This window comes from Oncorhynchus mykiss, chromosome 22 (genome assembly GCF_013265735.2).
Source record: "Oncorhynchus mykiss isolate Arlee chromosome 22, USDA_OmykA_1.1, whole genome shotgun sequence".
Lineage (NCBI taxonomy): Eukaryota > Metazoa > Chordata > Actinopteri > Salmoniformes > Salmonidae > Oncorhynchus > Oncorhynchus mykiss.
The window spans coordinates 38,861,800-38,874,375 of NC_048586.1; the positions used below are offsets into that span (position 1 = coordinate 38,861,800).

General features: G+C 46.5%; 1 protein-coding gene across 1 annotated transcript; it reads left to right on the forward strand.

Moving 5' to 3' along the window:
* The first annotated feature begins 6,941 nt into the window (after positions 1–6,941).
* On the forward strand, positions 6,942–12,515 carry LOC110501853 (frizzled-5-like). Its single transcript, XM_021579700.2, has one exon. The coding sequence runs from the start codon at positions 8,552–8,554 to the stop codon at positions 10,322–10,324; it is 1,773 nt and encodes a 590-aa protein (XP_021435375.2). The 5' UTR covers positions 6,942–8,551; the 3' UTR covers positions 10,325–12,515.
* The last annotated feature ends 61 nt before the right edge of the window (positions 12,516–12,576 follow it).

A 12,576-nucleotide genomic window follows, 5' to 3' on the forward strand; every position in this document is an offset into this window, starting at 1 on the left:
ACAGCATGCCCTCCGATTTGACACACTGAACTCTGTCTGCAAAGTAATTGGTGAACCAGGCAAGGCAGTCATCCGAAAAACCGAGGCTACTGAGTCTGCCGATAAGAATACGGTGATTGACAGAGTCGAAAGCCTTGGCAAGGTCTATGAAGACGGCTGCACAGTACTGTCTTTTATCGATGGCGGTTATGATATCGTTTAGTACCTTGAGCGTGGCTGAGGTACACCCGTGACCGGCTCGGAAACCAGATTGCACAGCGGAGAAGGTACGGTGGGATTCAAGATGGTCAGTGACCTGTTTGTTGACTTGGCTTTCGAAGACCTTAGATAGGCAGGGCAGGATGGATATAGGTCTGTAACAGTTTGGGTCCAGGGTGTCGCCCCCTTTGAAGAGGGGGATGACTGCGGCAGCTTTCCAATCCTTGGGGATCTCAGACGATATGAAAGAGAGGTTGAACAGGCTGGTAATAGGGGTTGCGACAATGGCGGCGGATAGTTTCAGGAATAGAGGGTCCAGATTGTCCAGCCCAGCTGATTTGTACGGGTCCAGGTTTTGCAGCTCTTTCAGGACATCTGCTATCTGGATTTGGGTAAAGGAGAACCTGGAGAGGCTTGGGCGAGTAGCTGCGGGGGGGGGGGAGCTGTTGTCCGAGGTTGGAGTAGCCAGGCGGAAGGCATGGCCAGCCGTTGAGAAATGCTTGTTGAAGTTTTCGATAATCATGGATTTATCGGTGGTGACCATGTTACCTAGTCTCAGTGCAGTGGGCAGCTGGGAGGAGGTGCTCTTGTTCTCCATGGACTTCACAGTGTCCCAGAACTTTTTGGAGTTGGAGCTACAGGATGCAAACTTCTGCCTGAAGAAGTTGGCTTTAGCTTTCCTGACTGACTGTGTGTATTGGTTCCTGACTTCCCTGAACAGTTGCATATCGCGGGGACTATTCGATGTTAGCGCAGTCCGCCACAGGATGTTTTTGTGCTGGTCGAGGGCAGTCAGGTCTGGAGTGAACCAGGGGCTATATCTGTTCTTAGTTCTGCATTTTTTGAACGGAGCATGCTTATCTAAAATGGTGAGGAAGTTACTTTTAAAGAAAGACCAGGCATCCTCAACTGATGGGATGAGGTCAATGTCCTTCCAGGATACCCGGGCCAGGTCGATTAGAAAGGCCTGCTCACAGAAGTGTTTTAGGGAGCGTTTGACAGTGATGAGGGGTGGTCGTTTGACTGCGGCTCCGTAGCGGATACAGGCAATGAGGCAGTGATCGCTGAGATCCTGGTTGTAGACAGCGGAGGTGTATTTGGAGGGCCAGTTGGTCAGGATGACGTCAATGAGGGTGCCCTTGTTTACAGAGTTAGGGTTGTACCTGGTGGGTTCCTTGATGATTTGAGTGAGATTGAGGGCATCTAGCTTAGATTGTAGGACTGCCGGGGTGTTAAGCATATCCCAGTTTAGGTCACCTAACAGAACAAACTCTGAAGCTAGATGGGGGGCGATCAATTCACAAATGGTGTCCAGGGCACAGCTGGGAGCTGAGGGGGGTCGGTAGCAGGCGGCAACAGTGAGAGACTTATTTCTGGAGAGAGTAATTTTCAAAATTAGTAGTTCGAACTGTTTGGGTATGGACCTGGAGAGTATGACATTACTTTGCAGGCTATCTCTGCAGTAGACTGCAACTCCTCCCCCTTTGGCAGTTCTATCTTGACGGAAGATGTTATAGTTGGGTATGGAAATCTCAGAATTTTTGGTGGCCTTCCTGAGCCAGGATTCAGACACGGCAAGGACATCAGGGTTAGCAGAGTGTGCTAGAGCAGTGAGTAAGACACACTTAGGGAGGAGGCTTCTGATGTTGACATGCATGAAACCAAGGCTTTTTCGATCACAGAAGTCAACAAATGAGGGTGCCTGGGGACATGCAGGGCCTGGGTTTACCTCCACATCACCCGCGGAACAGAGAAGGAGTAGTATGAGGGTGCGGCTGAAGGCTATCAAAACTGGTCGCCTAGGGCGTTGGGGACAGAGAATAAGAGGAGCAGGTTTCTGGGCATGGTAGAATATATTCAGGGCATAATGCGCAAACAGGGGTATGGTGGGGTGCGGGTACAGCGGAGGTAAGCCCAGGCACTGGGTGATGATGAGAGAGGTTGTATCTCTGGACATGCTGGTTGTAATGGGTGAGGTCACCGCATGTGTGGGGGGTGGGACAAAGGAGGTATCAGGGGTATAAAGAGTGGAACTAGGGGCTCCATTGTAAACTAAAACAATGATAACTAACCTGCACAACAGTATACAAGGCATATTGACATTTGAGAGAGACATACAGCAAGGCATACAGTAATCACAGGTGTTGAATTTGGAGAGCTAGCTAAAACAGTAGGTGAGACAACAACAGCTAATCAGCTAGCACAACAACAGCAGGTAGAATGGCGATAGATTAGGCAGAGAGGGTCGGATTAACTACACACAGAGCCTAAGTGCGGCTGGGGCCGACAGATAAAACATAAACAAGCAGAATGGATTACCGTGAATTAATGGACAGTCCAGCCTGCATCAGCTATGTAGCCAAGTGATCAGTGTCCAAGGGGCAGCGGTGGATGGGGCAGGGAAGCTGGACTGGCGAGTGTTATCCAGGTTAGAAAACTAACAATGACTAAATAGCTTGTAGCCAGTTAGCTGGTTAGCTTCTGAAGGTTCTTGAGTGTGTTCTAAAAATGTAAAGATAATAGCGGTTCCGTATCACATTGGGTGAGGCAGGTTACCGGAAGGTATAAACAAATTAAAAATCGAAAAGGGATAGAAAGTAAATATGGGTTCAGTGAGTGTTTGGGACGCGGCGATTCAGATGGTTAGCAGGCCTGTGCTAACAAGCTAACAGTTAGTAGACGGTGCTAAACACGGTAGCAGTTAGCGGACCGGGCTAAACAAGCTAGCAGTTAGCAGGCCGAATTTGCAAGCAAGGAGATAGCAAGGGCTAGAGAGTTAGCCTTTGGGGACGTCGCGATGGGGGGAGTCTGTTTATTCCTCTTCATGCGGTGACATCAATGGACCGGTCGTGGGTCTGGATATTGTAGCCCAGGAGCTCAAAATGTTCCGTTTGCGATGGGAATCCGGGGGTGAAAAATAAAATAAAAGATAGGTCCGTTATGCTCTGGTTAGAGTCGCGTTGTTCGAACTGGCGAGAGCTTTCCGAGCTAAAGGTTAGCTGATGACCGGTTAGCTGACCGGTTAGCTGAAGACCGCTAGCAATGTTTTGCTGAAGCTGGTAGTTAGTTGGCTAGTTGGCTAGCTTCAGTTGAGGGGTTCCAGATCCGAAGTAAATATAAATACTTTAGGAAAAAAGCTACGTTGGGTGAGGCGGGTTGCAGGAGAGTATTTAGAAGAAGTTGAGGTTCAGCAAAAAGTTTTAAAGATATGTGAAGAAAAAAACGAAAACGAAACGAAAACAAACGATATATACAAGGAACACGACAACACGTCCTACTGCTACGCCATCTTGGAACGATCATTATTTGACCATGCTGGTCATTTATGAACATTTGAACATCTTGGCCATGTTCTGTTATAATCTCCAGAAGAGGACTGGCCACCCCACATAGCCTGGTTCCTCTCTAGGTTTCTTCCTAGGTTTTGGCCTTTCTATGGAGTTTTTCCTGGCCACCGTGCTTCTACACCTGTATTGCTTGCTGTTTGGGGTTTTAGGCTGGGTTTCTGTACAGCACTTTGAGATATCAGCTGATGTACAAAGGGCTATATAAATAAATTTGATTTGATTTGACCTACCTACCTACCTACCTACCTACCTTACTACCTAACTTCCTACCTACCCACCAACCTCTCCCTCCCTCCCTACCTCCCTCCCAACCTCCCTCCCTACCAACCTCCCTCACTCCCTCACTCCCTACCTCCCTCCCTACCAACCTCCCTCACTCCCTACTTAGCTACCTCCCTCCATACCAACCTGTATCTCTACCTACCAACCAACCAACCTCCCTCCCTACCAACCTACCTACCTATCAACTTCTCTCCCTACCTACCTACCAACATACCAACATACCTACCTACCTACCAACCAACCTACCTACCTACCTACCTACCTACCTACCTACCTACCTACCTACCTACCTACCTACCTACCTACCTACCTACCTACCAACCTACCTAACTACCCAACCTACCTACCAACCTCTCTCCCTCCCTACCAACCAACCAACCAACCTCCCTCCCTACCAACCTACCTACCTATCAACTTCTCTCCCTACCTACCTACCAACATACCTACCTACCTACCTACCTACCAACCTACCTAACTACCCAACCTACCTACCAACCTCTCTCCCAATCTACCACCCTACCTATGTTTTTTTTTCTACAGGTGTGTGTTGATGATTCAGGCTGCAGGAATGGGTCCCTTGCACAGGAGGCTGCTGAGGGGAGAACAGCTCATAATAACGCCTGGAAACCATGTGTTTTGGTGTATTTGATGCCATAATCCCTATTTTTTATACCAATGATACCATAATCCATTACATGTAAGCTATTACAAAAAACAGTAACTGTAATCCATTATGACCTCTAGGGTAAACACTCACGGATTACATGTAATCCATTACATTTAAGGGATTACAAAAAATGGTAACTGTAATCCATTATGTTACCAGCAAAAATATTGTAATTGAATTACAGATACTTTTGAAAAACTAGATGATTACTTCGAGGATTACTTTTAAATTCAGAAAGGATGTTTGTGATTTATTTTATTTTTTTACATTTCTGTTTTCTCAATGACATTCAAATCGGCATTGAAAAAAGGCCCAAGTTTAAATTTGTTCCACCTGAGCGAGTCTGACCACAAGTCAGAGACCACTATGATGTCAGAGACCACTGTGATGTCAGAGACCACTATGATGTCAGAGACCACTATGATGTCAGAGACCACTATGATGTCAGAGACCACTGTGATGACACACCAAATGTGTTTGATGGATCGCGAGAAAAGAGCACAAATAGGCTTTTGTAGGCTACAGTCCAAGCTATGTCTTCCAATGGTGCGAATGCTGTCGGCATCCAAAGATTATCCAACTTGAATAAAATCTTGGAGGTAAGGACGACAGCAGTGGTGTAGTCTACGGTGATACGGATATCACTCATTCATATCTACATAAGAGCATTGATGTGAATCACACTGCTGCTCTCTCATTTAGCTATTTGCGCCGTACGGATTGTGGTTGTTGTGGATGGCTGTTCACAAATCTAAATGTGGATTTGAACCCAATAATGGTTGAATTCAAGAAGTTTAAGCTGCCTATCAATCATTGTTTTTGAAACCAGTGGACAGCCAGTGAAAAATGCGGTCTTGCTGCAGTGCGGATCCAAGCCTATGGAATACAAGTGCGGCTTTTATTTTGGCATTAAAATACATGTCACATATCAGTTTGCAAACAATGTATATATATATAATTGAGTTAGTAAAGCCGCATACAAACATTGTCTCTTTTTTGTTTTCTTGACTAATGCAGCTCCAAAATACAGGTGTTTCAGCCTAGCTCAGTGCTTTCTGTGGTGGTGGGGCAAGCCAGCAGAAAATGTGGAGCATTGCGCCGTGATTGGCTCAGTGTTCTGTCACTCATGGGGAAACTACGTCATTGTGAAGTGTAAGGGGAGACCTCGAAAATTCGAACCCTTTGGCTGCTGTCATAGCGTTACATTAGAAGTGCCCATCCAAGAAGGCTCAAGGTCATTGGCCACACACAGATAGAATGGCGTCAAATCACGTTATATGTACAGTAGCTTTGATTGGACTGATCATGTCAACATTATACTTTCAAAATCTTAGCTAGCAGTCATCATCATGAATCAAGTCTACAATATGTTGGCAAATACTTTTCAATCCTTGTCATGTGAAGATAAATAATGAAGAGAAACTATAGATAAAACGTATCGGTGTCATTGGACATAAACATTATGGAATTTGCAAATTCAACAATGAGTGGTTTGGAAGGAAGTGAGCACAGCACAAGGTTAGTCCAAAAATGTTGCTGCATAAATGATGTAATATGCCATGGAGATATGTATACTGTAGCTAAGAAAGTAATAACGTTACTTGCTCTGTTATGTAGTAAGCTGTTAGTAGCCCATGTGCCTCATGCAAATAATTTGGTCCCTTTTCCCCTCTTAATTATCCTTTAGCCTGTTTTAGAGAAATGTAATCATTGAATATTGTAAGAGCTTTCAATGTCTGCATATATGCCCCCGTTATTTATCCTACGGTTCTGACTTGGTGTACAGGGAGAACACTGTAAGAAATGTCCATCTTCTGAATTCTGTCGCTGTACATTACAAAAGTGCTGAACAAATAGTTATATTGACAACGTCCGTCCTAGCTCGCTCATTAATGTCTTCATCGGATTGCATCTTATCTGCTCATCGTTCTCTTATGCCATAGTTTGTACATGTCAATTGTCAGTAGAAACCACATTTGTTTAAACAAGTCAGCCATATCAGCTATGTTTTTAAAAAAAGGCAGTAAATGAGGCTGAATCGCTGCCAGACAAGGTTCCCCTGATAGCCAGGTGTAGCAGTGGTAAGGTGTTGGGACTGCTGTTGGGACAGCTTTATGTAGGCCCTAACAGTTTGTGGGCACCGTTTGGCACTGTTATAGTGCAATTAATGTATTGTTTAGTGTTGTATAGAGGCATTGCTGGCATGCATCATTCTTTTATTTGTTTTCCCCACCAAGATTTGCATGCTAAAATCACCACTGGGTCATGCTCAGGTAAAACAATTTGGCTAATCTATACTTCCATATTTCCAATATTTCTGGAATTCTGATAGACTTAGTTTTTTAATGTAAAGATATAATTGAATCGTATTATTATTATATGTAGTAGAAAATTACGTGTTAGAAGAAGCCTACATAACCAACCCATAAAGTCAAATGTATTATCCATATATAGCCAGCTATGTAAACTTTAACAGTGATTTATCCTGCAATGGATGTCTTTCAATTGGTAACACACATTTTGGTCTTCTTCTAATGCCTCTTAAGGGGAAAGTAATCTAAAAGTAACTCAATGTAATCAGATTACGTTACTGAGTTTGGGTAATCCAAAAGTTACATTACTGATTACAATTTAGGACAGTTAATTAACTAGTAACTTTTTTAACGGATTACATTTAGAAAGTAACCCACCCAACCCTGGTAAACACCCATGCAGTACAGGAACCCGTCAAAACACTTTTCAATATGATCCCCACCTTTCATTTGTCCCTACATTGACTCTATTTATTTATTTTATCCACGGTGCATATACAGTATACAGCTTGAGGTGCAGGTGCGTTAATGTCTCCAAATGCCACCTGTTCCTCCACATCCGGTACATTTTGGTCATCCATAAATGAACTGATTTGGTCAACGCTGTAGCTCAAACTCTGGTCCTCATTAGTCCAAAAGGTACAAGGAGCGCGGCGGAGTGCGAGTAGGCGTGGTGAAGCTATCCAAACAGTCCTTGGTCAATAGAACTGAGTGCTCGAGGGCTGGCGCTGTGGACGAGGTGGGCGTTCTGCAGCAGGAGGGGTCTCTTCCTCTTGGGCAGCGGAGCGAGTTATTCTGGCAAGCACTTTGAGATGTGTAGCGAGACACAGCGATACATGCTTACAATCGTTGGAGATAAGTTTGGAAAACAAGTGCTGAAGTTTTGAATGAGACGACTCTGGGGTTGTCCAAGTGATACATTTGGTTGGACAAAGGAAAGCGTAACGAGTTTCCCAAACTTTGGAGCGAGAGGAGCGTAAGTGGACGTTTATCCGAAACCTGTTTTCTACCCCGAGGTTCAGACCCCGAGAGCGGCTGCATGAAGAGGGGAGTCTGTTTTAATTGGATTTGAATGTGGACTTTAAATGAGGCACCATAGCGGAGAGAAACATTGAGATTATTTTTCTAACAGTTTTGCTTCCAAGTGCTTTTATTGTTCAGAGAGACGCGGCGAAAGGGGTTCCTCTTTTCAAGGCACAGGCGACTTCACCTGTCATGCGGAATACAAAACTGGAGGAATATAACATTGTTTCTTGTTTAAGCCTGTGGTTACAGTTACTACATTTATTGACGCGTGGCCGACATGCAAGGAAAGGGTAAATTAATTGTCAACTCAAGTAATTGCAAAGCTTGGTGAATGATTTACAATTGAATGCAACCTATTTAGAGCCTCGGTCGGCTTGGTGTTCATAGTCCATCTTCCCGAAATCCTCACTAGCTTTATTGGATAAAACATTGGCACTTTATTTCGGGTTTTTTCGGATCTTGGCTGCTGTATTTACAATCACCATGGTTCCTTCGAAAGGTGCTCATGCTGTTGGAAGAGAATGAGCGTCCTGCAGTCTGGGATGAAACTTGTCTGTGATTTATAGAACAGAGGACTGTGGACATGCTGCTGGAGCAATTACGCTTCTCCTGGGATTTCATATGTCGGAGATGCAGTCATAAATGAAAGGAAAGCCTGAGCTTAGCAAATACTGGGTCCACAACGCAATTCCTGTCATTTTTCTACCTATATTCTTTATATGGAAATATCCCACTTCCCCATGGCGACCACAGTCAACCCCCCTCTGTGTGGTGTCGTCTGCTGGCTGCTCGCGCTGCTCCTCTCCCAGCTGCCCCTGCTAGCGCACGCTGCCTCCAAGGACATAGTGTGCGAGCCCATCACGGTTCCCATGTGTAAGGGCATTGGGTACAACCTCACCTACATGCCCAACCAGTTCAACCATGACACCCAGGAGGAGGTGGGGCTGGAGGTCCATCAGTTCTGGCCCTTAGTCCGCATCCGCTGCTCCCCAGACCTGCTCTTCTTCCTGTGTTCCATGTACACCCCTATCTGTCTGCAGGACTACAAGAAGCCCCTGCCCCCCTGCCGCTCTGTGTGTGAGCGGGCCAAGCGAGGCTGCTCCCCCCTCATGATCCAGTATGGTTTTGAGTGGCCAGAGAGGATGAGCTGTGAGCAGCTGCCTCAGCTGGGAGACGAGACTCTGTGTATGGACCAGAACAGTAGCGAGACCACCACCCTCGCCCCTTCCTTCCCCAAACCCACCCCCAAGGGCACCCGCCGCAGGCAGCCTGCCCCCAAGCCCCCCGCCCCCCAGGAGTGTGACCGGGACTGCCGCTGTCGGGACCCTCTGGTGCCCATCAAGAAAGACGCCCATCCCTTATACAACCGGGTCCACACTGGCCCTGTGGATAACTGTGCCCAACCCTGCCACCACCCTTACTTCTCCCAGGACGAACGCACCTTCACCACCTTCTGGATCGGCCTGTGGTCCATCCTGTGCTTCGTCTCCACCCTGACCACCGTGGCCACCTTCCTCATCGACATGGAGCGCTTCCAGTACCCTGAGAGACCCATCATCTTCCTGGCTGCCTGCTACCTCTTTGTCTCCCTGGGCTACATTATACGACTAGTGGCGGGTCACGAGAGGGTGGCGTGCGCTGGGAGCGGAGACCAGCAGCACATCCTGTATGACACCACCGGCCCACCCCTGTGTACCCTGGTCTTCCTGCTCATCTACTTCTTCAGCATGGCCAGCTCCATCTGGTGGGTGGTGCTCTCCCTCACCTGGTTCCTGGCCGCGGGCATGAAGTGGGGCAACGAGGCGATTGCTGGTTACTCCCAGTACTTCCACCTGGCTGCCTGGCTGATCCCCAGCGTCAAGTCCATTGCGGTCCTCGCTCTGAGCTCTGTGGACGGAGACCCGGTGGTGGGGATCTGCTACGTGGGGAACCAGAGTCTGGAGAGCCTGCGGGGGTTTGTGTTAGCTCCCCTGGTGGTCTACCTCTTCACCGGATCCCTGTTCCTCCTAGCGGGCTTTGTGTCTCTGTTCCGCATCCGCAGCATCATCAAACAGGGAGGGACCAAGACCGACAAACTGGAGAAGCTGATGATCAGGATTGGGTTGTTTACGGTGCTTTACACCGTTCCTGCTACTATAGTAGTAGCCTGCCTGGTGTACGAACAGCACTACAGGCCGGGCTGGGACCGGGCTCTATCCTGCTCCTGTCAGGCTGAGAGACAGAGGCTGGGCCTGGGGCCCGACTACGCCGTTTTCATGTTGAAGTACTTCATGTGTCTTGTGGTGGGCATCACGTCAGGGGTGTGGATCTGGTCTGGGAAGACCCTGGAGTCCTGGAGGAGGTTCACTGCTCGCTGCTGCCCCTGTTGGGTCTCCAAGCCCACCGTGCCCCCCTCCATGTACATTGAGGCCAGCACGGTCCTCACGGGACACCCCGGGGCAGCTCTGCCACCAGGGTCCTACCACAAACCTGCCCCGCCCTCACACGTGTGAATGGGACCCTAGAGGGTAGAGGAGCCCCTAATGGTGTCCAGTGATAGCTCTGTCATATGTGAGAACGGGCCTCACCTTGACGTTGGACGTGATAAAGCAGTTCTCTGGAAGCAAAAGGGTCAGAGGACAACCAGGAGATGAACCAAGTCATTCCACAGGTTGTAAATACATTTATCAACAAACCTGCCTCACTGACACTTTTCATGGAACATAGAACACATGTGTTTTTAACAGAAAAGAGGGATATTGTAGAAATCACAAAGTGAATTTCTTTGAATGAAATGGGACGTTTGTATCATATGAGCTCTTTGGTACAACTGGTACTCATCGCTGCCTTGGCAAAGTACCACTACTTCAACAGACCCACAGAGGTATTCAACTTTTACCCTACAAGGCTTGAAGCCTGCTGGTTTTCTGTTCTACCTGATAATTAATTGCACCCACCTGGTGTCCCAGGTCTCAATCAGTTCCTGATTAGAGGGGAACAACGTAAAAATGCAGTGACACTGGCTTCGCTGGCCAGAGTTGAGTTTGAGGGCACTAGAACATTCTCTGAGGGGAAAAAGGGAGTTGTGTTTTCGTCAGACTGTGGATGGACGTATAACCTGCACATCTGGACCATTAGATGACTCACTATTTATTCCTGTATATATGATGCTCTATAAAAGACTATGGATTTTGCTTACCCAGAATGCCACCATTATTCAGTGTGGACACTGGGTCCTTAATGGATGAAAATATTTCATGTGTTTCGTTGCAATCCCAGTGGTTTGAATCACTATTCAGTATGAATCTAGTAAATGTGTGGTGTATCTGTGGTATGGATGTGTTTGTATGCTGCTCCAGTTCAATTAATCCAGTACGTACCAATACACACAATCTGCCCTATCCTGCCCGGTAAAATCCAGTTTGGTTGACCAACTGGTCTGTGAACACCCTAGCCGGTCTTTATAGTAGTAGGATGAAGATCTCTAGCCCAACTGTTGACCAGATTCTGGACTGGACCTATGGTTAAATCAGCTTTCAGAGGTCATCTGAAAATGGATGTGTAGTCTACTAGTATATCAATAAACAAGGGCCTCTTTTTCTCAACCAGTATTTTGTGTTAGAAGTCGTGGTCAAAAGTAGCCTCTAGAAAACACTAATAGCAGTTGTAAGGAGTTTAATGCTTTGGAATAGTTTTGATATGGACCATGTTGTAAAGTGGTTTAGAGGGACTGTCTGTTTGTAGATCAGTCTCACAGGCCAGAAGAGAAGGCATGGCCAAAGTGCACCTGACCTCCCTCTGAGTTCTGTGTTACACCCCCTGCTGGTACACACTGGAACTGTTCACACCAACCCAATGGTAAATGTACAGGTTTCGGTAGAGATACTCTTAATGATCGGCTATGAAAAGCCAACTGACATTTACTCCTGAGGTGCTGACTTGCTGTACCCTCGACAACTACTGTGATTATTATTATTTGACCATGCTGGTTGTTTATGAACATCTTGGCCATGTTCTGTTATAATCTCCAGCCAGAAGAGGACTGGCCACCCCTCAGAGCCTGGTTCCTTTCTAGGTTTTGGCCATTCCAGGCCAAAAAAAAACCTGTTTGGGGTTTTAGGCTGGATTTCTGTACAGCACTTTGAGATATCAGCTGATGTAAGAAGGGCTTTATAAATTTGATTTGATGATGTCGATCACCTGTAAACTGCACTGAACCATGGGACACATCACCTACGGCTCTGTATACATTTTCAATGACCGCGTCAGTACTCACATTGAGTCAGACGTTTACAAAATGGTCAAAAGGTATCCAGCAGGCATAGGCCTACACATCGAACTGGTGGACAGCTAGACTAGAACATGGTTAACTCTGGGTGAACTAAAACCTTGTCCAGTTGCTGGTTTCTGACTTTCTACTTTGTTGTGCTTCAGAGTTTTTCTAACCAGACTAGTGTGTAAATGTTCCAGTGTCTAATTTATTAGCCTGTTTCCTGACGTTCAGTGTGAGAGTTCTACTCTGCGGTGGCGTCCTTCAGTAGTCTGGACTGCAGCCTTGTGTGTGTACTACATTCAATGTGGCAAATTCATTGCTGAGATTTTGCAAGAAAGATTTATTTCTAGATATTTCTGAAGATGCAGCTCTCCCCTACTCTCATTTCATTTAGCTCTCACTGCTAGAGAATTAAACTGTGGACCAATCTGTTTCTGAGTATGCGTCATTTGATGTCTAAAGTAAAATGTTTACAATGCGCTCCCACATGTT